Source organism: Patella vulgata, chromosome 1 (assembly GCF_932274485.2).
Source record: "Patella vulgata chromosome 1, xgPatVulg1.2, whole genome shotgun sequence".
Classification (NCBI taxonomy): Eukaryota; Metazoa; Mollusca; class Gastropoda; family Patellidae; genus Patella; species Patella vulgata.
The window spans coordinates 80,732,756-80,759,072 of NC_065879.2; the positions used below are offsets into that span (position 1 = coordinate 80,732,756).

Sequence of the window (26,317 nt, forward strand, 5' to 3'; positions counted from 1 at the left end):
ACTATAATATATAGTCAAGCAGTAGTAAGAAATTTTATTTTAATCCATTCAAGTGCCTGTGGTAAGGCTAAAGGGTAAATGTCGTACAGAATGGTCATAGATCACTCTCACCTGTGCCTAATGAAATAACATACCTCGTTAGTAGAATATGTATTCACACTCTTCATCAAATTAAAATTCAAATAAAAATAGTTTGCTCTGTAATATATGTAATGGAAAAACATAAATAGTATGAATATGATGGCTGATTGGTATCACATCGTGATGTCGTGGTGTTGCCCTTCATACGATATTTTTACGCGACATAACGACATTTTTAATGTTGTGGTGTCGGGTGAAAAGGTCATGTTGTCGGGTTAAAATGTCGTGATGTCGGATTGTCGTGGCGTCGGGTGAAAATGTCGTGTTGTCGAGTTCCTTATGAAGAGCGACACCACGACATCACATGGTACCAATCAGCCACCATAGTAAAGTGAACTATTATTATTTGAAGATACATCCCCACGAAAGCATTTATAGGGTAGTTTTTTTTCCGACAAGACTTATTACCCAGTACTACCAAATACTAAATAAATACTACCAAATATCATATCACATACTACATAATTGTGTTGAAAACGAACACAGTGGTTGAATTATACAAAAACAATGCGATAACTGAATTTATTAAAGATGCTTTCCCACAAAAGTATTTATCGGGTAGTTGTTTCCAATAAAAGTATGGCATATTTGTACAAACTAGGAAAATACTGGATTCCCTGCAAGCACATATAAGGATGACTCCAATCTACTCGAGTGACGTAAAGGGTGAGGGGTTCTTCTTATGTTGATCTAATGTGTGGAAACATCGAGAGACTTAAACGTCCTGTAGACTAGGAAAATATCGGATTCTCGGCAAGCACATGTAGGGTTGTCTCCGATCGACAGTTCGTCTACTCGAGTGACGTAATGGGTTCTTCTTATATGGTGAGCTAATGGCTAACTCTGCGATTAAACGACGGAAAAAGATGCTGGTAAAGGATAATCCAAGAATGTACTTAGACTTCGATATTTATGGTAATCCAGGAGGCTTAAATAGATTCTAGCCGCACCAGGTAGTTTTCTTCAGAATGGGGGGGGGGGCTGTATCATAAAGTCTGTCATTGAGTCGACTGGCGTGGTTTTGAATCCCCGGTTGTACGTGACAAGGAGTAGGGTCGCCTGTCCAACCTCGTGGGTTTTCTCCGGGTCCTCCTGTTTCCTCCCACTGCTAAAGACCCATACGCGCAAGCGAATTATGTAAATAAAATTGAACCATATGTTAGTCCCGAAATTACCTAGTTTGTGTCGAGTGGACGTTAAACCCCATTTCTCTCTCTCTCTTCTTCAGAATAAATGTTTTGAGAGAGATTTGAAAAATACTTTTGATAGACAAATTAGTTTGAATATGCTTTTAGTCCAAATCCTCTATCTCTATAAATAAAATCAAAGATGTCTATATGTGTGTGTTCACCCATCATGAATCGTCGCCGAGATCCATATATGTGGTATCAAATTAACCAGCATGTTTTAGGCCATCCAATTTGGGCCCCGGGCGAATTGGGCCTAGACCTGGGGCGAATTGGGCACGGGCTCCCGGTGAATCACACCGCTTCGCCGCCTTCTGTCATATCAAATTAACCAGCATGACCTCGTGAATGTTTTAGGCCATCGAATTTGGGTCCCTGGCAAATTGGTCTCCTAACGAATTTGTACTCCGGGCGATGCCGGTTATCCTCCTAGTATATCAGATGCGAAGACATCTGTAATATGATTAAGAGAGAGAGAAATGGGGTTTAACGTGCACTCGACACAAACTATGTCATTTCGGGACTAACAAAATGGTTCAATTTTATTTAAATACTTCGTTTGCGCGTAGGGAAAACCCACGAGGTTGGACAGGCTATCTACCCCTTGTCACGTGTTAGTCCGAAAGTGGCCTAGTTTGTGTCGAGTGGACGTTAAACCCAATTTCTCTCTCTCTCTCAGCACTGCATGGCGTATGATATCAGTAGAAAAGTAGGACATTATACCCCACTTCATTTTAATTTTCCTGTTTCGTGCGGTTAGCCCATATCAAATCGCTACGCAACAGCAGATATTCAAAGGTCAAGGTCAAGACAGTTGGTGTTTATTATCCATAATGCAATTTCCATGACTGCATTGACGTCACAGTTTTAAAAATAAGATATGTTTGAGGAATAAATAATAATACTTGGTTCCGCTTCATTGTAAAATACAAAAGATAAAATTGGGGATAGACGCTCCTTTTACGTTAGCTCACAAAGGGTTCTGTTTGACGGTCGACCAGGATGTGAAATGGGATACAGATTAATATGGAAATGACACACAAAGCCCCTGACGTCAGCGTCATAAAAAATCGAAGTCCAAAACTTACTGTTAAATGTGATGCAACCCCACCTCCACCCAATCACTCGCTGATAATTCCTTCGAATACCAAAAGTTGTCACTAGATAAGAGAAAACCCCCCCCAAAAAAAACAAAAATAGAAAAAGTCAGTGCATTACTATGTTTTTTTTAAGAGTATAAAATAAATTAAAACAAGGGAATGTACTGGCTATTTCTATTCGTCTCGTTTCCTCTTATCTATTCAATACTTTTTATAAGTTGTCAGATATCCTCTCACGGTCTCTATGTTAAATTATATGTGGAATGGGTTTAACCAGTTCTATCACATATTGGATAATGGCTGACATCAATAATGTCCTTTAAATGGAATACAAATGGGGGTGGACGATTTACCGAAAGTCCATCGGGGTTTTCCAGCGGGGATTCCCCTTGTCAGTGGTGCAGAACGGGGGCCTCACAAGGACATCTGTCAAGTCGTTCGGATGGGACAAAAAATGAGGTCCCGTGTACATATTGGAGTGTACGTAAAAGATCCCTTGGTAGTTGAAATTCGATATAAGAGTAGGCCATAGTACCTCTGCCCGGGCAATATTTTCCCTATAGCACACTGCACGGCGTATGCCCAGTTTACTAGCCCAGATATAAGAGTAGGTCATAGTACCTCTGCCCGGGCAAATTTTCCCTATAGCACACTACACGGCGTATGCCCAGTTTACTAGCCCAGATGGAACAGGCAAGTGGCACGTTAAAAAAACCAACAACTCTATCAATGATTCTTTTATGCCCCCGGCAGACCGGGGTGGGGTCCTTACTGCGCTGTCCCCAAAAATTACAAACTTGAAAAAAGTCGAGTTCTCAGTTTTCCAGGCCAGATCGCAGAACCTTGGCGTTTGCTTTGAACATGCCCAAAACAAACATCGTGATTCGGTGATCATTGACGATCATGGAAACCACAGCACGATATTTGGCGTTTCCACCACGCTGTTATGACGCATGGCGATGTTGAAGAGCTCTGAGACCATTTTCCGTCGCCTTAGCAGCGTAGTAAGGACACCACGCAGGTCTGACGGGGTATTACGTGCAATCCAATGTCTACATGGGACCTCGGTTTTTCATATACGTATGTAATGGCTGACTAATATCATATAAAATAATAGGTGCTTTAAAAAATACAAATGGTTTATTAAAACTTCTATCAAAAATAATTAACAAAATTCAACAATTAAAAATTACAAGGTATTTATCATAATAATGCTTAACTGGGAACCACCCTGGTGACAGTTCTGGCGCTCTGGATTGTTCCAGAGTCTTTACGTCGACACATCTTATCAATCTTACTCACATTGGTTCAATATTAATTTAAATCCGAATACAATTATTTAATAAATAAGACAACAAAACAACTGCGTAAAAAATAATCTTCAGTTTTGTACGACCGAATTGTCTCGTTGGGAATCGAACCCGCGACCCCAGTAAATAACACAACAATATAATACATACAAACGTATATCAGACCCAGAGTTCACAAAGCATTCTCAGACTTAAGTTGAGAATTTACTCTAACTTGTTCACCTTATTTTAACTAAAGTATAGCCCTTTATATTAATTTTGTTGTTTGAATGTATCAAATACTAGTACATCAATAAGAAACTATGTGCAACGTTTTGTGTTTCTGCATCAAGGAAATTTCTCATAAACAGTGATTGAAAGTTGAGCCAATTCTCAACTTAAGTCTGAGAATGCTTTGTGAACTCGGGCCCAGACGTTTTTCAGCCACATGGTTTCAGGAATTATAGAAATACGAAATCGGAGGCCTCAGATTAAATAGGAGACATGAAAGAGGGTCTCCCCACCCCCCACCCCCCTCCAATACGCCAATCTGGTCAGCTAGCAAAATAAGTCGATAGAGTTCATTTATGAACATATGACTTTTATAATTAGTTACACACCAGGGGCCTGCTTCACGAAATTTTAACTAAGATAAAATCCAAATTTTAGTAATTTGATTGGATAATATTAGATTGATTTTAGTGCTTAGCCAATCAAAATTGAAGTATCTACTAAAATTGGATTTTATCTTTAGTTAAAATTTCGAGAAACAGGGTCCTGTTGATTAATGGCGAGTGTATTATTTGTAACCACTTTCTATGCATACTAAACACTAGTTTACATTAATGATCACTAATTAAATGATTAAATGAGAAAATGACCTCGCTTCATAATGCGAGCGGTATCTGTTTCACAGGGCCATTTATACGTAATACTAGAAAAGTCACGTGGAATGACTCATGAAAAAAAAAATTATATACATGTATATATCTTTTAAAAACCAGCAGCTCGTTTTGCTGAATAATACTTTACAATATTTACAGTACATTAAACATAAAAAAAATAATATGCGTCATTCTATATGACTTTCATAGTTTAAAGAGCCATCATGCAAGAGTTAAATATGCCTATTGCAGGTCTCTCTTTACGCCTTAAATGTTATATAAATCATTAATTAGACATTTATTAACATGACAAGACTATAATTAACTCTCGATGCCATCGGTTGGCTCCGATTTTAAGTAGATTAGAACGGTTTGGCTATTTAAATATTTAATTCAAAAATGGAGATGCGATGCCAAGTCTCGAATAACCAGCATCGTTGTTACGATAATAACAATCAATGCACTCATCTTGCCAAAACAACAAACATTAATAACTTAGCTCAGAATAAAGTAATCTGAATAAAATTTTCAATATATTCATTTTGCATTATCTATTTTTGAACTATTATAGCAATAACGGCCAGCCCTTTATTTAAATCTTACATAAAGCCTCTTTAAGGACCACGGGTTATATTGTGACGACACACCAGCTTTTCATTTATCATGTAACATGAACATATTCTAAACAGTAAATTTGTGATCTTTTCCTTTGAAATGTTATTTATTTTTTCTTTGTATTATGGGTCGATCTAGGTAATTTAAGACCCCTTTAAATATGCATAATTTGAGGTTTGCAGTTTTTGTAAAATAAATTATATACGGTCTACTGCACGTGGTCCTTTTGCAAAATACACAATAATAATCATGTCAACATTAAAGGTACATTATGTAAGAGCTAAATCTGTCAATTGCAGGTCAAATGTTATAATTACAAATTATTATTAGACATTTATTCACATGACAAGCCCAATATTCAACTCTCTCGATCATCGTATGTTGAATGGATTAGAACATAGGTACGTGCCATTTAATAATTTAACGTTAAACTGGATATTCGAGACTTTATTATCTTAGCAATATTACTTGCTAATCGAGACTATCTCGTCATAACCTCTAGCTAATATAATATACAATTGACTAAAGTAGAACACATGCCTAAATCCTCTTACAGAAAGCACTCGACAATACCAACGAATTGATAGCATCGTCGCTTTCGCCCAGAGACTCAACTTTGAACACATCATTGAAAGGGGTGCGTATTGCGTTCCATTAATGGCCTTTATGAAAGCAAACTAACCGATAGGAGTGTTACTCTCATCGATTACAGGAAAATTGTTTGCAGCTTAGAACTAAGGGCACTTTTATCTGTAACTGTCTGTTATCACTCTTACTCAGCCAGTAACAATACCTGCTTTCCTTTATTTGCGTCACTTCCCAATTCTTCACATCTATGTTACGGATCCGGTAACAAAGATCTCTGTGTTAAAATTGTAATTAGAATGAGTTTAACTAGTTCTATTACCTATGTAGTATTGGTGGACACCAATATTATCCTTTAGATATATATTTAATTCCTTTTAAAGGAAAGCAAACTAATTAATTTCACCGATCACACCATACTTTGACAGAGCGCGTCTTGCGTTATCTTAAACTCCTTTATGAAAGGAGCAAACACAAGTACTGCTGTCCGAGTTTCTAATCATTCACATTCGGCTATCACTCAGCATGCCACAAAACATGATGGTGGTTTAATTTAGTTCTACCACGAATCATAACACCAGATCACCCATGTCTTATTTTATAAAAATTGTTCCTCCGCACTATGACATCTGATTACAAAATTACAAAAATTGTTCCGTTATTTTCAAATCGTTGATAAATTTACTAACTTTCTAATGTGTATCCCTCGGCATCAGTTTTGGTTTAGGTGCAACTCTAGGTGCAACTTTAGGTAGGAGATGGGTAAGTTCAGGCCCTGGATCAGACGGGCGTACTTGTGGTTTAGGTCGTGGTGGGGGAGGGGCTGGTCGTACTGGTTTGGTAGGTGTGATTATACTCAAGGTATTCTCAACTGGATTAGAAAGAGGACATTCAGGAAGGGAAACTTGGCGTTTTGGTGGCAAATTCCATACCTCTTTATTCCGCAGATTTGCTCCTGATAGAGTCTGGTTTGTGTTGCTATCTGCACCTGGCTGGTCTGTAGATATTTGTTGTCCACTGATCATATTGTTTGTTGGTATTTGTTTTAAACATTGGGTGTGCACTAATTTTGGATGATTGTCTTCTCTGTCACCATTAAAATGGCGATAGCTTTCATACTGAGCAACGATTCGATGTTGAAGTTCTATTATTCGTTGGTTTATGTTCTGGGCTTTCGTTACAGACGGCTGTATTTGGTCTCCACTTTGAAATTCCTTAGTTGAATTGGATAAAGCCATCAGAGTGGCCCCGGTGTCACTGCAAGCTACTGTTGACGATGCGTTTGTGGATTCTGGTTCCTCCAATGCTGTTACCGGGGTCATTGGTGATTCCGAGGTTACAGCCTGTTCACCCGATGCATCAGTAGACGTTTCGTCGTTTGTTGGCATATTTTCATATCCACTCGTTACGGAATCGTCGGATGAAAACTGGGGGAGGTTTCCTGAAAGGGGATCAGCCTCAGCAAAAAATGTACCCGAAGACGCACTTGTCGAACTCTCTTCCGAGACCGCTGAAAGATTTCCGAGTCTAACATGTAGAGGTAGTCGACCTTTAATCGATGGTAATGGTGGAGGTTTTTGTTCATTAACTTGTGATGGTTCTGGACATGCATCGGCTGGAAAATAAACAGTTTCAAAGATTAACTTAGGAGTTCGTTTACAGAGTATATGTGTGTGAGAGTAAACATCTATAAATATATTAGTTTCTCACTATATATTATGGCCAAAACTAAATACTACTTAATGGAGGTGGCAATTGTAATATAGGACTGCTGCCCGCATACAATATCCCCCATAGCACACCTTATGGCGTTAGTCCGTCTTCATTAGTCCAATCAGTGTAGAAAAGTTGGACTTGAAACCCCATTTAATTTCCTTGTATTTCATTATGAAAATCAAAATTAAAATCTCTACTCTTCATCTTTAAAGTGTATCCCTCTCTCATTGGCTTTTACTGTTTCATCATTCGATTCACGCTCTTGTTGATCGAGTTTTTATTTATATATATCGGTCATTATGCCAGTGACGTATATATCTACGTCATAGGCTATGCGTGGCTAAGATTGGTCCCTGACGACCAAATCACCTACTTGGAACTAACCGGGAGCAGTTTTAAAGTATGCTCAACTTCTTTATACTGGTCGCAGATTGTAGTTGGGAGGACCAAGTCACGTTAGAAATTCTCGCAGTCGTCGACGCTTAATTCCAGTCCCAAGCGAGGTGTCCACAAGAAACGATGAACAGACAAGAGAGTGTCGAACTAAAAATGGTAATACCTTGTGTTTCAGTTGTGTTGGTACCTCGTACGACTTCATCATTATGCATCCCGGATAAACCCGTAACACCAGAATTCTCTGAAATGTTTTCTGATTCGTTAGTTTCTGCGTAATATGTTGGAACTATCTCTTCCACAGACGTACCTGGTACGGGTTGTGCTGGTCGGTCAGCTCTTGGTGGTAAGCCTGGTGGATTGTCTGTCATATCCCTCGGTTCCTGCACTGCAGTTGCGTTTACTGCAATTAAAAAAAAACGATTTGTATTTCACAGTTAATAATGAGCTCGCTGAATCGTTGTTGTTGTTAATCTGGACGTGTAGCGATACGGGTTTTCCAGTGGCCGACCGACATCTCGTATATAAAAATACATTGAAATTAAAACTAAAAGCTAAATACAGAATGCTGTCCGAATGCGGTCCTAAATCGATCATCATCTAATTTACAATCGACTAACGGTATGTAAAAAGGTAAGTGTCCTGTTGATAGGAAAGTTGTGGGCGATATTACTTCGGTGGAAGCGGACGTTATATAAAGATATTTCACACACTCTGAAATGTTTTCTGATTCGTTAGTTTCTGCGTAATATGTTGGAACTATCTCTTCCACAGACGTACCTGGTACGGGTTGTGCTGGTCGGTCAGCTCTTGGTGGTAAGCCTGGTGGATTGTCTGTCATATCCCTCGGTTCCTGCACTGCAGTTGCGTTTACTACAATTAAAAGAAAACGATTTGTATTTCACAGTTAATAATGAGCTCGCTGAATCGTTGTTGTTGTTAATCTGGACGTGTAGCGATACGGGTTTTCCAGTGGCCGACCGACATCTCGTATATAAAAATACATTGAAATTAAAACTAAAAGCTAAATACAGAATGCTGTCCGAATGCGGTCCTAAATCGATCATCATCTAATTTACAATCGACTAACGGTATATAAAAAAGTAAGTGTCCTGTTGATAGGAAAGTTGTGGGCGATATTACTTCGGTGGAAGCGGACGTTATATAAAGATATTTCACACACTTGACAGAAAATCACGGCGACTCAGTACGTAAGATGCTGACTACTAACCAGGAGGTTCAAAGTGTGATCGGTGTTGGCTAATAAAATTCATCGGGATTTTCCAGTCTGGTTTTATCTCCCCTTGTCAGTGGAAAGAGATAGAGAAATGGGGTTTAACGTCCACTCGACACAAACTAGGTCATTTCCAAACTAACATATAGTTCATTTTTCTTTCAATAATTCACTTGCGCGTAGGGTTCTTTAGCAGTGGGAGGAAACCGAAGGATCCCGAGAAAACCCACGAGGTTGGACAGGCGACCCTACTCCTTGTCACGTACAACCGGAGAATCGAAACCACACCATTTGACTCAATGACACACCTTATGATACAATGCGCACGCGCTACCCACTCCCCGCCGCGTCAGTGGAGTATAACAGAGTTCCTTGCAAGAAACCGCGTCTAGTCGTTCGGATGCCAAAAACCTAGGTCCCGTGAACACGTTGGCGTTCTCGTCAAAGAAATCTTGCCGGTGTGAATTCAAAAAAGTAGACGGAAGCGCTTTTGTCCGGGTACAATGTCCCACAAATCCCGACTGGTGGGGAATAGTAGGACGTTAAACCCCATTGCATTACATTACATAAACACTATATTAATACAAACCTGCGGCTTGGTTTAAAGTATTGGATACCATAATTTCCTCTACCAAGTTAAACAGACGCTCAATGTCTGAATCATCACAACCCTCGCTTAGGATATTCCATAACTCCTGGAACGACGGCATTGGTGTTTGATTTACAGGTCGTGGCACAGGCAGTGGGGGAGCAGTGGCACCCTGTACGGGATCTGGATCAGGAATTAATTCTGTATACGTAGCGTCTGTTGAAGGTTCTGCTATTGGTGTTGTTGGTGTATAATTAGTTGCTGGATTTTCCTGTAATGTTTGTGAGAAAATTTTTATTAATGACATCTAATTAAGATGATATTTAATATTTATATGTAAAACCAATACATGTAAGTAATACCCGTAATGCATACAGTTGGCTGAGAGAGGGAACGAGAAATGTTGCTATGGAGGTGGGCTTTGTGATAAAGGGAGAGAGAGATGGTGTGGCAGATGCCTGTCGAGTGTGCCTTATGGTTTAGCCGGGTAGTTATGCTCCGTACAGGTATTATATGATTATATATTTACGTGTAGAAATGTTATTGTTCCTGATGTAAATAAAGTCGATATGGAAATGAAATGAAATGGGGTTTAACGTCCTACTGTTCTGCTTCGATTTGGCTAATAAAGACGGACATACGCCATACAGTGTGCTATTAGGGAAATTTTACCCGGACAGCGGCGCTACGTCCTACTGTTGGCAAGGTAACGTCGCACTCACTGAGCTACCGTGACTCCCAAGTCAATATGGTCGTCTGTTTAAATAGTAAGTGTAGGAGGGCCACACCGCACGCAAAACAAAACCGACAAGACAAACCTGCGGACAAAACAAAACATAGACGTTGCAAGAAAAATCAAATCAAGTGAATGGATATAGTGTTATATTAATAGTATGTGAGCTTTATTACTGGAACGTATCATGTCGACGGATAATAGCGAACTCATGTCAGCTGTTTCAGAATGCACATATCCTGCTTCGTACACGGCATCCGTCATAATGATCAAAACAGGACACATGTACTAGTCTAGTATAATTTATAAGTGATCACCGTCCATGAGCCTTGGATCATAAGGTTCGTCACTGAGTCAAGTGACAGGATTTCGACCCCAAGTCTCAAAGTAATCAAGTAGTAGGGTTGCCAGCCCAATATCGTTGCCTTTCTCCTGGTCCTCCAGTTTCCATCCTCTGTCAAAAACTCTGCGGAAACAAATTATTGAGTTTGTTTTGAGGGGGCCTTAAACCCCAAAAGTGGAATATTAATAGCTAAATCTTACCCGTATCTGTCTCGCTCGATTTTTCTTGTAAATTTCCACAATCTGGGCAAGTTGTATGTTCTTCTTTAAACCACTGAGACCACGAACACCAAGAACAATTCTTCCTCGACATAAGGGGCAGTTGAAAACACTACTTCCTGTTTTAGGGGCAATGTTCTGCAGGCAGCCTCGACAGAACGAGTGGGGACAAGGTAGTTGAAGGGGATGTTTGTATAGTTCTAAACACACCGCACACGTTAGAGCCTCCTCCATGTTCATTGCTTCCAGAATAGTGAAGTCCTTTGAAGGACTTGAAGTATTGTTACCCATTCTGGCAGAGCTGGAAAATAAAAAAAAAATAACATTTATAGTTGATAGGCCAACGAAAGTATAAAAAACGAAACGAAATATAGATCTGTATTTTGATCGGACTGGACACCAACGGCATTAGATTGTCCCAGGTGTGTTTATGCTGGAAACCACCGCCATTTTGAATAATTTTATAGTTTAATCAAAACGAGGCATACTAAGTTAAAGGTAAGCCCAGTCGTTTTTAACAGTTTCTCCAAATACAAGCCTAGTGAACGATAACATTTCAGGCCTTAAGATGGACCTGCAATAGGCAGATTTAGCTCTTGCATAATATACATGTATGTTTAAGTGAGTAAGACGCTGGTGCGCTAGCCTGGGGTTCGCTGGTTCGCTCCCGGTGTTGGCCGCGAAAGTTAATCGAGATTTTCCGGCGTGGTTTCCCCTTGCCGTTGAGTGGTACAGGACGGACGGCCTGACAAGGACAGCTGTCTAGTTGATATCATATAAAATTTAACGCATCGATGCATCGGGAGCAAACATCGATGCTCGCGTCAATGTATCGCTAAATTAGACCGTCACCGAAACTCACTATTCGAACGAAAATTCTTTAATTTAAAGGGCGAATAGCCGTATCATTTGGAACCTTAAAAAAGACGAAAATGGTTTCACATTAATGTAATAATGAGTGTATGTCCATTTTAAAAAAAAAACAAATTGTAATTTCTTATCAATTATGTTCGGTGAAATACACGAACAGTTATTTGCGCCTGCTTAATCTATTCTACATTAGACATATTCGTAAATCAGCCATTTTTAATTACCTCGACATTGTCTTGTATGTTTTTCTTTGGTCATTACAAATGGTGCTCGAATACACGAGTCGTATAGTAACTTAAAAATGTTCATTGTGTCTTAAATATTGGATATAAGTATCCGGTAATATCACAGTAAGATAACAGCATCAATATTCATTGAAATGGGAGAGAGAGAGAGAGAAATGGGGTTTAACGTCCACTCGACACAAACAAGGTCATTTCGGGACTAACACATGGTTCAACCTTATTTCAATAATTCGCTTGCGCGTAGGGGTCTTTAGCAGTGGGAGGAAACCGGAGGACCCGGAGAAAACCCACGAGGTTGGACAGGCGACCCTACTCCTTGTCACGTACAACCGGGGAATCGAAACCACGCCAGTTGACTCAATGACAGACCGTATGATACAGCGCGCGCGTGCTAACCATTTGGCCATCCAACCCCCCTCATTGAAATGGACCAATATTGAATTCATTCTAATTCGTGTTTTTAATTTCCAATATTATTGATAATATTGAGTTTGAGGTTTAGTTTTTTAAAACCAATGATATAAATTTTGTCAACGTGTCTTTTAGTACCAACTATAATACATACTACTGCCTACCTTTGTTATGGAATTCGATAATATATATATATATATATATATATATATATATCCCTTTTTGTGAAGACAACACATTTTTATTTGATCAAAAAAGCACAAGAATGCGATAATTCATCTATGGTGCGCCTAAAAATGAAATTCAAGATCAACAAATATAACCAATCCATTTATACCAACATAATCTGATATATTTATACCTAACGTCATGTATTATAAATATTCACATATAACCATTCATAAGGTTAACCGTTGTGGGCACAGTGAGGGGTTTAAACGTACAACAGACTCTGCGATTAAACAGCGGAATGAAGAGATTGACAGAAGATAATGCAAGAATTCACTAAGGCTTCGATATGTATGGTAAATGGACAACAAGTAACGAAAAATACAATCTGTGAATGGGTCCTCCCCCAATCAAGTTACATGACAAACAAGTCTGTACGGTGAAGACTAGGAGGTTCTGGGTGACCGAGACTACGGCATGAGGTAGTTTTTTCCGATTTAAAAGTTTTTAGAGTAATATGAACTAAACATTTGATAGATAAAAGTAGTTTGAATATTTTTTAGTTTCGATTCCCAGCCTGTAAGAGCCAAGGAGTGGAGTTGCCTGAGATTTTCTCCGGGTCCTCCGGTTTCCTTCCACTGGAGTTAACAGGGCATAATAAATCTAATAAAGATTTGGGGAAATCACCTTTTGAGATATCACGTCCAATGATATTTGACAGATATTTAAAGGCTCAATACCACTCTTGTTGTAACTGAATAATATGTCCTAATCTTTATTCTGGTCAACAAATTGTACTATTTTAGAATATTTCAATTAATTGATGATACAAATTTCATCTTAACACACCTTATTTAAATTTTTTGAAATATTCAACATAACGGTTTGAAACGTCTAACGTAAACCTTTTCAAATGAAACTTCGATTTAAAAATATTTTCGAACCCTCTGGACAAGTAAAATAGGATGTAATGGATAATTTACACAACAGATAGGACACTTAAACATCTAGTACTTAGATAGAGATATTATTTATTTTCTGGAGCTTTCAAGCCAGCAAGAGTGTTATTGTCCCTTTAAATGAAGCACAGGGTCTCTAACTAAACACGACGTTATTCTCTTTCAGAACTAAGGGGGTAAAGTGGTCTAATGCAGCTGCTTTAGATTATAGGGCCTGCCATTGAGTCAGGTGGCATGGATCGATCCCAAGCTTGTACGTAACAATGAGTAGGGTCATATGTGTGTAGTCGTGTGTCGTGATGACCCACGTTACTTCCTAGTAGAAGGGTGTGTCAAAATATAAACCAATGGCTAAAGTTCTATACGAATGAATGCGTGTAAAAAACTGTGTCTTGGCTTGTGTACAATTACTATGGGTCCGTTAATAAACCCAAAACCCCACAAATTAGGGAACCGCGGTCGCTCAGAGAGTAAGATGCTGTCTCTCTACCCGGTATGAATCGTTCGGGTTCACTTCAGGTGTTGGCCCAGGAAGTTCCTCGTGATTTTCAGGCGTGCTTTACCTTTGTCAGTGGTGAAAGATGGAATGTCTTGTCGTTTATTATATAGGACGGAAACCCGAGAACCGTTTCAAATATTGGCGTGCAAGTAAGAGAAACCTTGACACGTAAGAGTAGAACGTAGCACCGCTGCCCGGGAAAAATGTCCCTCATGGCACACTTTATGCCGTATGCCCAATCGGGGCAGAACAGTAGGACGTTAAATCCCATTTCATTTCATTTCAGTATTTATAAAGATAAGATGAATTGAAAATTTGTCAACATTCGGCATCTACTGTAGTCATCTATGTTTGCCCAAAACCTTTTGAAGGGCTTCTTTTTTAAATCCAAGCCGGGAAATTATCTACCCTGGATATTTTGCTTCTGTTTTCGTAATAAAATACCAAACAATGAATTTAAGTAAATCTTAGGGTGGATTAAGCGTGGAAAATTTTATATTTTCAGAAAAAATGCTAATGACGTCTATATTGATCATTCTATTGCATTAGGGCTTTCAATCTAGAATACTATTTTTGTTATCGATGTGTTAAGGGTGTGACGCGGTTCATTTGACCTTTGTACTCACCATTATGCAGTTAATCCGCGGACAAAAGACGTCGCCATTATAAAATAATGACATTATGTATTGTTTAATGGTCGAGAGCGAGACATTAAGTAATATATTGTAACAACAATATATTACAATATATTACAATATATTACGCAATGTCTCAGCTCGAGACCATTAAACATCTTAAAATACAGACACTCCGCACGTGCGTTTACAGTGAAATACGTCACCCGAGTCTAATATTTGACAAGGTACGATTGGCAAGTTGCCCGTACGATTATTTGAAATAATGGTGCGCCAACATCAAAGGGTGACGTCACATCTGTATTTTAAGGTTTGTTAACAAGCCAAGGTTGTAGATGGCTAGCTAATATCGAACAGTTTATACTTTTAGAGTTAAAAATTTTAGAGCTATGTTGAGTTCAATGTAAAATTTAAGGAGCAATAGTAATTCCTTATTTTCTGTCGAACTGAGACTTTTAATCTATAACGTTATTTTCAACCAAGGTTGGGTTCAATAAACTGAAATGAAATGAAATGGGGTTTAACCTCCTACTGTTCTGCTCCTACTGGGCTAATGCTAATGAAGACAGGCATACGCCATACAGTGTGCTATGAGGGAAATTTTGCCCGGACAGCGGCATAACGGCCTACTCTTATATCGAATTCAAACTACCAGGGGATCTTTAACTTGCACTCCAATGTGTACTTCGGACCTTGGTTGTTAGTCTCATCCTAACGACTACACATACGTAGGTCCTTGCCAGGCGGGAACCACGCCGGAAAACCGGAAAACTTTCTCGGCCAACGCAGAGATCGGTTCCATAAACTAGATAATCTGCCCAAAAAGCTTAAGGCTCCAGAATTTCGGGTGCGATTGACATGAAACTTAGTGTGCTAGTTCTTTGTTCAATAGCCTATCGATTGACGGACTTCGTTTTCCAAGATGACCATAATGGTCGGTTCACAACACAGTTGTACTTATTTTATCGGTGTTATAGGAGTGGTGTGATTCCACTGTACTGAATAATACAATAACATACATTTAATAAATCATGGATAAAAAACATCGTCATTATAACAAAATGACATGGCTTGTCAACAAGTCAAGGTTGTAAATGACTAATATCGAACAGTTGATTGAACACAATATAAACAAACTTTCACAGCGTTTGGAGGCCACGGTGAATCAGTGAGTAAATCCGTGGTCACATCTTACGGTCACGCACGTAGTAGTTGACCGTAGTTCATTTAAACATCGGCCACCGTCGTGCCATTTTGGTCAACTAGGTCGATGTAGGTTCAAAATTACCAAAAAAAACCCTACAGTGTTCGTAGTTTAAAGTTACAATTTCATATTTTCTAAGAAAGTCAAAACATAATTATTTGTATGTCTTTTGCTCAATAGGTTGTCAACTCACTATTATACGATCTTTCTCGCACTTAAAAATCTTCACACCGGAAATAATAACACAATTACCTCCTTTGTTTTCCTATTCCCCACCATGGAATAGCTAACTTAAAACGTTTAAATTTGAAGTTGAAAATGATATTTTTGCCAATTTCTTAACTGGCAATAGTGTATTATAGGATTAATAGGATTATTCTTTAACAAGGTAGGACTGTTTATAGATACCATCTATTTTAGGGCTTTATTTTAATACATTTTAAAAATATAACTTAAAAATATGAAATTGTAACTTTAAACGTAGTTGACCGTTAATGGTACCTAACAATCCTGCAGTCCTGTGAACGTACTTCAGACTTAGTCCAACCCCAGAGAGAGAGAGAGAGAGAGAGAGAGAGAGAGAGAGTTATTTCGGGACTAACAACTGGTTCAATTTATTTTATTTCAGTAATTCGCTTGCACGTAGGGTCTTGAGTTGTGGGAGGATCCGGAGAAAAACCCACGAGGTTGGACAGGGGACCCTGTCCTGTCACGTACAAGTTGGGATTCGAAACCACGCCACCGGACTCGATTTAGATCTAAAGCGCAGGCACGCCTTAGACCATTTAGCAACCAACAACACCCCCACCTGTCCAATACGACAAAATCAACCCCACAACACCCTCTGGGCTAATGAAGAAGGGCACACGCCATACACTGTGCTGTGAACGAGTCAACTTGCCCGTTTCCCGAGATAAACAAGAAATATTATGTAACGGGACATAATTTGACATAATTTGTTAATATGTATTAATTAGTATGACAAAAGGTTTGTTGTGTCGTTATAATAGTACCCTGTCACAGATGGACGAGTTGTAATAGTTTACACCTGTCCATCCTCGTGGGTTTTCTCCACGTCCTCCGTTTTCCTCCCACAGTTACGTGTAAAGATCCTTACACGCAAGCCAATTTTTGAAATAAAATGGAACCATATGTTAGTCCCAAAATGACCTAGTTTGTGTCGTGTGGACGTTAAAGGCCACTTTTTCTCTCTGGGGTTGTTCGAGTGTGACGGAAAACTAAGGTCACGTGAAGCTTACATTTCGAGAACTGTTAGGGAGATTAAATTACACACATATACGTCAGAAAACAGAAATTGAAATATTCATTGTTCAATCCTTAACCAATCAGATTCCAAGAAAATTTCTATTTTAGGCTACTTATGTTCAGATTTTTCTTTTCTTAATGTTTTTCAGTGTTTATAAAAAGTAAATAATATTTCACGGGCGATTGCAATAAACTGCGACATTGTCTAGACATTTATGTTATTAAATGAAGTGAAACGGGGTTTAACGTGCTTTATCACTCAATAACACATTCTACAGTAGATGGCTTGTGCAATCTGATTAAACACAATTCCTATTTCGTTTTAGTTTTTTATTGTTCAAAATTTTGTTTTTACTTGTCTTCACTACAGTAGTGTAGGTCATCGAAGGTATTAAAAAAACGAAACGAAATATAGATCTGTATTTTAATCAGTTTGTTCCTTGTGTGATAACTTTCATAATCTACTGAAATAAAATCTATACTAAAGAATTAGATTTATTTATTTGTGCGTGTGAGAAAGGGTTGCGAGATAAATAAAATCTCCTACTCGTCTTTTTTGATATCAAAAAATATCAACACTCGTCGATAAATTTAAAAAAAAAAACAAAAAAAAAACAAAAAAAAACTCGGCACATCGACCTGTGTAGATATTTTTAATATCAATAAAGACGAGTAGGAGATTCTCCATACATGAATAATGTGACAATGAAGATGGAAATTTTATACTTAATTCGAAATACAATTGTCAAGAGCCTATTTACCTGCACGCCAACGTGTACACGGGAAATGGGTTTTCGTCGACATCCCGTACAGCACTGACCAAAATCCCGCGGAACCTTTTCGGCATTTCGGCCCGCAACAGGAGCGAACCAGAGAGAGAGAGAGAGAGAGAGAGAGAGGGGGGGGAGGTGTTCGCTCCGGGTAATAACGGAAAAGTTCCTCGGGATTTTGTTCAGTGCCTTTCCCCCTTCTCAGTGGTGCATGCCACAGGACCAGAGACCAGAGAGTGGTTGTGGTTTAACGTCCACTTGACACAGACTAGGTCATATGGTTCAATTTTATTTCAATAATGCGCTTGCGCGTAGGGGTCTTTAGCTGTGGTAGGAATCCGGAGGCAGGACAGAAGACCTTAGTCCTTGAATAATCGAAACCACCTCACTTAACTCGATGGCAAACCCTATGCCCCAAATTAATATGCCACCTATACGCCAATAGGGTATTGGATGGACGAATGGTTAGCGCGTGCGCGTTGTATTATAAGGTCTGTCATTGAGTCAACTGCACCGTAGTTTCGATTCTCCAGTTGAACGTGACAAGCAGTAGGGTCGCCTGTCCAACCTCGTGGGCTTTCTCCAGACCCACCGGTTTCCTCCCACGGCTAAAGACCCCTACGCGCAAGCGAATTATTAAAATAAAAATGAAACATATGTTAGTCCCGAAATGATCTAGTATATGTCGAGTGGACGTTAAACTCTCGTAAATTGAAATCTGAGTGATTTTAATAAGGTTCAGTTTGTGCGTACTGGGTCTTCCTTATGCATTTATTATATTACTCATTTTAAACTGAAATGAAATGAAATGAAATGGGGTTTAACGTCCTACTGTTCTGCTCCTAACCTGGGCTAATGAAGACGGGCATACGCCATACAGTGTGCTATGAGGGAAATTTTGCCCGGACAGCGGCACTACGGCCTACTCTTATATCGAATTCCAACTGCCAAGGGATCTTTTACGTGCACGCCAATGTGTACACGGGACCTCGGTTTTTCGTCCCATCCGAACGACTAGACAGCTTTCCTTGTCAGCCCCTCCGTCCTGCATCACTGACAAGGGAGAACCACGCCGGAAAATCTGGATGAACTTTCTCGGCCAATGCAGGGATCGAACACCCGACCTCCAGGCTAGCGAGCTAGCGTCTTACCCACTTAGCCACGTGATCCCCTCATTTTAAACTGAACTTTGAGATAAGATTGTATCATCCGTGTTCAACTGGGTTATCTATCACTCTTTTTGAACATGTAGTTTACACAATCAAACTTAAAAAAAATGTATCTTATGATTTTCATACTTACAAAATGAAATAAAAAGTGCACAATCCGGGATAACTAAGAGGGGCATACACTATATAGTGGGCTATGTTGGAGATTTTGCTCTGGCAGTGGCACTAGTGCTACGGCCTAATGTTATTTCGAAGTGTCAATGGACCTCGTGGGTTTTTTTTCAACCCATCCGTCCTGCACCACTGACAAGGGTGAACCAGTGCGGAATAGCCCGTCCAACACCGGGCCCCAAGTTCACAAAGCATTCTCAGACTCAAGTTAAGAATTTACTCATCTTTCAATCACTGTTTATGAGAAATATCTTTGATCCAGAAACTCAAAACTTTGCACATAGTTTCTTATTGATGTATTTGATACATTAAAACAACAAAAGTTTTCTAGAGGGCTATATTTTAGTTAAAATAGAACGAATAATTTTGAGTAAATTCTTATCTTAAGTCCGAGTTAGTGAGCCAGCGCCTTACTCACTGCGCTACCGCGACTAGCTATTTTACTTACAAAAATCTAATTCAGAAAATCTTGTTTTGAGAAATACTGTGTAACGATCATATATAAAATTATCCATATGATTGCATTTTATGTGTTGAATTTTTTTAGATTTGGTCCGTAGATACAGTCAATGGTGGCATGTTTACTATTATATCCGATTGACAGTGCAACTAAAATTCGTAAGCTTCCCCTCAATCTTCCGAAACGGAAATTTAACTGAAAAAAGCTTGCAACATCACTAACTTAAATCATCGGATCAAACACTACTATTTCAAACAAAATATCATATCAAACCACTTCATAACTTTATTCTGTCTTAAATATAAGAGATTCTGCTCTTCGAAGGATTGACGTGTCAGACAACTATTGCATGCTTCAAATGGCTATAAATTATGCAAGAACAAAATCACCTGAATATAGTTGTGAACCAATATTGTTTGTGGTTATACTGGTTATTTGTGGACTGTATTATTTTAATTTATACTGATAAACTTGCTAAATGTATTTACATCGTGGGGACCACGCTTAATCAATGAGAAAGGGGGCTGAATCCCTAACCTGGATGCCTTTTGGTTCGCTTCCGTAGTTTCTCGAGTTTTCCGGTGTGGTTTCCCCTTGTCATTTGTTCAGGGCACAGAGGCTGGCCAGGAACGTCGTCTAGTCGTTTAGGTAGGTGTGTACCCTTGGCAGTTGCAATTCGAAATAACAGTAGACACCCTGTTTGAAGTATGCCCGTCTTTATTAGCCCGTTCTGTGCAGCAGAGTAGGGCGTTAAATCATATTTCAATGGGGTTTAGCGTTATACATCACAACGAATCACAAACGAATTCCAGTCCGAATTTCAAAAAGGTCATCTATTACTCCAGTACCTTGACTAACGATTATCAACACCATGGCTTGTGGGGTGGGGGCGAATGGTTAGCGCGTGCGCGCTGTATGATAAGGTCTGTGATTGAGTCAACTGGCGTGGACGTTAAACCTCGTTTTCTCGAGAAAACCCACGAGGTTGGACAGGCGACCCTACTCCTTGTCACGTACAATCGGGGATTCGAAACCACGCCAGTTGACTCAATGACAGGCCTTGTGATGCAGCACGCACGTGCTAACTAGGCGACCCTAATCCTTGTCACGTACAACGGGCAATCGAAACCACGCCTCTTGACTTAATGACAGACCTTATGATACAACGCGTACATGCTAACCATTCGACCATTCAACCCCCTTCATTTCATTACAAAATCCCTTTAATGTCATCCACTTTAAAATTGACGTCATCACGAAATGATAAGACAGATAATTTGTAATTTATTCAAGTTCACGTAAAATGCTAGACGATGGTCGTCACAACATTATAAATAAACAATGACAGTCTCTGTTCAACCTGTTTAAACATACAGATCTATACATGTATTTCGTTTCGTTTTTCTATACTTCCTATTTCCTCCGCTACATTCAGGTCTGACCGGTTGTAGTCGGGGTCATACGAGCGGTTTTTGACCCTGTGCCGTTAATTAACCAATCAGCGTTGATGTTTTAAGTGGGTATTTGGAGATACAACTTTTGCTTTGTCTTTGCTACGAATGTCTACCCACAGTTCCGCGCACCAAGAACTGGCCCCAACAGACCATTTGATTGGCTAATCCCTGACATCACCCAGGACGCGGATTCTATAACAACCCTTCCAGATCCTAATGTAGTGAAGACAAGTCAAACGAAATTTTGTAATATAAAAAAACCGAAACGAAATAGGATCCGATTTTTAATCAGATTGGTCTCTGTTAGTCTGTACGTCACTTGTCAGGATTTCCAGGCCTTAATCCACACTCAAATTAATTATTTAACATTTAATTAAGAAATCAAAATCAAAATATCAAGTAGACAATCTCTTGACTTGGATTCAAGCGGATTAAATAGGGGTCAACATTTGAATGTACTTTTTAAAAAAAAAAAAATCCTTTAGTGGCATGTAGCTATTGGAAACATAACAGAACTAACACAAGCATTGTGCTTAATAACGATAAGGGGATAGTTATCGAAACGTCGTCCTTGTGTATAATAAACAAATGATTGTTGTCCTTTATAAATTGTTAGTTCTGTACTTTTTTTAATCTTTGGTAGGTGCACGTAGTCCAAATTATCCAGTATAATTTTGATTATGCAAATGACTCACAAGTTTGTTTGACATTATAAAAGATTGCATTGGTTTATGGTTTCAAATATAACTGAGTGTGGACCTTTAAATAAGATCGGAGATAATTTATGCACAAGTCGTACAGAATAGACGCCCGAAAAAGTATATAATTTATGGTTATAATTTTAAACAATGTATTCATATTCCTGTAGACAATTTCTTACGGGAGATTAATTTATACAAGCTCCGACTTGGTTTTTTCCGGCTTGTAATTTATAATATGTAAATATTCATTGAATAAATAGTGTTTGGAATTTTTAAAAAAAAATGGGACGATTGTGGAGAGAGATGTACCAGTACATAGTAAATCTAATGAAGATTTGGGGAAATGTAAACTTGCCAGAAATCAAACTGACTAAACCCGACTTTTTTCTCCTACTGAACTAATGGTTGTTGGGTCGAGTTCGAGTGGTCTAACACTCGTGGGTTTCCTCTCCGCGTCCTCTGGTTTCACCCTAGTACCCCCCCCCCCCTCTCTCGCGCTCTATCGGGGGGGGGGGGGGCGAATGGTTAGCACGTGTGCGCTGTATCATATGGCCTGTCATTGAGTCAACTGGCATGGTTTCGAATCCCCGGTTGTACGTGACAATGAGTAGGGTCGTCTGTCCAACCTTGTGGGTTTTCTTCGGGTCCTCCGGTTTCCTCCAACTGCTAAAAACCCCTACGCGCAAGCGAATTATTGAAATAAAATTAAACCATAAGTTAGCTCCGAAATGAACTAGTTTGTTTCTAATGGACGTTAAACCCCCCTCTCTCTCTCTCTCTCTGTCTCTCTCTCTTTCTATCTACCCCCCCCCCCCCCTACCCTTCAGGCATTGTTTAATTTTAATATATATTATGATATATGATTTATGCACAAAAATACAACCAGTAGGGCCTACATTATGTTATTTCTTTCAAAAATAGTTGGACTTTGTCACGGTTGGTTTCAAATTTCCTAAATCGTGATCGTGAAATATTACTCAGCGTTCTTTATTACGTTAAAGCGGAAATATATTGTACGATTTCAGTTTAGATTTACAACTGAACAATTCGTAAATTTGGTGTTGTATTTCTTCTTAACACTATGTATTCAATAAATGTTTACGTATTAAGCACAACATATAATAATGGGATTTGAAAATCTGAGGTCCCGTGTACACATTGGCGTGCACGTAAAAAATCCCTTGGCAGTTGGAATTCGATATAAGAGTTCCGGGAAAAAATTCCCTCATAGCACACTGTATGGCGAATGCCTTTCTTCATTAGCCCAACCGCAGCAGAACAATGGGACGTTAAACCCCATTTCATTTCATTATCCAAAAAATCAATATATAAGTTATTTCTTCACATTTTGTCCTTGAGAGACCCTCCGTTCTGCACCACTGACAAGGGGAAACCACGTCGGAAAAACCCGATGAACTTTCTCAGCCAAGAAGGGGTCGGTACATTTGCACACTTCAAAGAAAGTTGCTGATCAGAGAGAGAGGGAGAGAGAGGGGGGTTAACGTCCACTAGGTCATTTAGGGACTAACACGTGGGTCAATTTTTTTCAATAATTCGCTTGCGCGTAGGGGCCTGTAGCAGTAGGAGGAAACCCCCAAGTTGCGGATCATTATTACAGATTAATCTCCGCCAAAATGAACTCAAATTTATTATGTAACATTTGATTAAGAAATCAAAATATCGTAGATTGGTAATCATGGATTAGATTAAATCGGGTTACAAAGAGGCCCGATTATTGTAATGAAGATATAAAGCGGCTCTGATTTGTTTCTATTATCTATAGAGGATGCTGATTGTTGACAAATTGTCAATGCATTAAATATCTTTGTAAATACTGAACTGTATAGTTCAAGTTCTTTATCCCTTAAAGCTACGTTCCCACTATCCACTATCACGATTCGCGCTACGATTAAAATCGTGGTTTTAATCGTGGAGTAATCGGGTTGATCCTATCAGGTCTTGTCATAATATTGAGGTCAATTGTAACACTCGTGTTGACCGTATCGAAACTTATCCGAAGACATCTGCACGTAGCAGATTGTGGACAATCCTGTCTTAACGCATCGCACGATAGTGGGAAGCTGGCATTATGTAAGATTTAGATAAAGAGCTGGCCATTCTGGCTATAAAATGCAAAATGAATATATTGAAAATTGCATTCAAATTATTTTAGCCAAGTTATCACTGGTTGTAGTTTTGACAAGATGTGTGCATTGATCGTAACTGTACTGGTCATTCTAGTCGTAGCCTCGATTCTCCATTTTTGAATTAAATCATTAAATGGTTTTCGTCCCATCCGAGTGACTAGACAGCTGTCCTTGTCAGGCCCTACGTCCTGCACCACTGACAAGGGGAAACCGCGCCAGAAAGTCCCGATGAACTTAAATGGCTTTCGTGACGATCGCCATAAAGATCTATAGGGGTTGCGCCCCCCCCCCCTTTTTTAGATGAAAAAGGTACCCTCCCCACCCTAGTTTACCTTTAATTGTCCGGGTTGATTAGCTGGAAATGACCACCACGGGTGTAGCCGTGTTGTATAAAATTTAGGAGAGGGGGGAGGGTGGGGGGGGGGGAAACACATAAAAAGGCGCCAAAACACGCAACGAATAATTTTAAATTCACCATACCATCTATTTTTGTTTTTGTTTCTAAAATCAAAACACATTTAGGAAGGCGGGATAGTGTAACGGATTTTTCCATGGACATGCCAACAGAAAAAAGACAAGCAATAATTTGCAAAAATCTGTTCCGCACTATTTCACCTATAACGTAGTAAATTACCTACCGTCGTCGTTCAATAATGGAAATTAACTACAGTCACAGTACGTTGGTTATTAATTAATTAACAGCTAATCGCTCTTATATCTATTCTAATAACTATAAGTGTGTCCAGTTTAATATCTATCTATTGCGTAAAAATCACAGCGTGACACAACAGGCTGTTGACAAATAAAACTTTACGATCTATCTCTACGCGCCGAGCTCTAGAATAGTGTAGAAAATACTCTTACCTTATTAGACCCAGCTATCCGTATTTACATTGAAATATTTTTGAATCTTATAAATTATATCGCCTTGTTTTATCACAGACGGTCAGCAACTAACGGCAAATCAAACGAGACACTGGAAATTGTTTAAGCATTCGGTACACATGTGTACTTCCTCAATAGACGATGTGACCGCTGTCTATTTGCATTCTGGGTATACACACGTATTACGAATAGGTAATACGAAGTAGGTTCTCCGCTTCAGTGGATATAGAGGGTGAGTCACGTGGCCCGATGTGTGTTTTATTTGATATGTTACCACATTTACCTTGGATCACTTGGATATAAAGACCCCGCGGGATGTTTTGTTGGTGACTGGCGGTTCAAGGAAAACGATTAATGGGTGATCTCTAGGGGAATTCCCTAATAAATAAGTGACCCGTTTTAGAAGCACACGCAGAGTAAGGCTTGGTTAGCGACATTTATATGAAATCAATGGACCGTATTTGATTTTACTCGTCTTCATTAGCTCAGTCAGAATAGAAAAGTAGGACGTTAAACCCCATTTAATTTATGTGTTTTTTACGTACATACCTTAGTTTAATGAAGTGAAACCCAAACATTGTCTTTTGGGAACGGTTATCCAGCATCACAACCAATAGTATTTATTATAAAATTGGATTTTGGTTCCCAGAGAGGCGACGAGGTTCAATGCCATCCATTTCGGTGGAGGGGGAGGGGGGACTAACATGGTACAATTTTATTTCAATAATTCGCTTGCGCGTAGAGATGTTTAGCAGTGAGAGGAAACCTTAGAACCCGGAGAAAACCCACGAGGTTGGACAAACTACCCTACTCCTTGTCACTAGGTCATTTAGGGACTAACACATGATTTAATTTTATTTCATAATTCGCTAGCATTTTGGGATATATATGAACAACCTGGTCTGTTTTGCTTGTAAATGCGTAATTGCGAACCCCCAGGCTGGGGCGAAGGGGGGGGGGGCTCGGGTTCACTGCCGGTTTGGCCGAGTAAGTTCCTCATGATCTCCCGGTGTGATTTCACCTTGTCAGTGGTGCATGACGGGGGGGGGGGGTACTGACAGCGTACCGAGGTCCCGCGTACACTAAGGTCAAAATGCCCCTCACAGCACACTGCATAGCGCATGGTCGTCTTCATTTTCCGACCAGTCGGTGCCATTTCATTCTACATGTATTTGTTATCTCGCTAATATTTCTAAACTTACTGCAACGGTCAATATTGTTAATCCGCATTCTTGCCATCTGGCCAGCTTATTTATTCAATGATGTGTTTACATTC

At 39.3% G+C, this 26,317-nt stretch overlaps 1 protein-coding gene across 1 annotated transcript; it reads right to left on the minus strand.

The window, feature by feature from the left end:
- Nucleotides 1–3,549: 3,549 nt before the first annotated feature.
- Nucleotides 3,550–25,204, minus strand: LOC126824323 (uncharacterized). Its single transcript, XM_050553527.1, has 6 exons — nucleotides 25,021–25,204; nucleotides 11,010–11,328; nucleotides 9,734–10,004; nucleotides 8,691–8,783; nucleotides 8,077–8,313; nucleotides 3,550–7,416 (listed from the first exon to the last, which is right to left on the minus strand). Exons 2-6 carry the CDS (start codon nucleotides 11,316–11,318, stop codon nucleotides 6,494–6,496), a joined length of 1,833 nt encoding a protein of 610 aa, XP_050409484.1. The 5' UTR covers nucleotides 11,319–11,328; nucleotides 25,021–25,204; the 3' UTR covers nucleotides 3,550–6,493.
- Nucleotides 25,205–26,317: the final 1,113 nt, after the last annotated feature.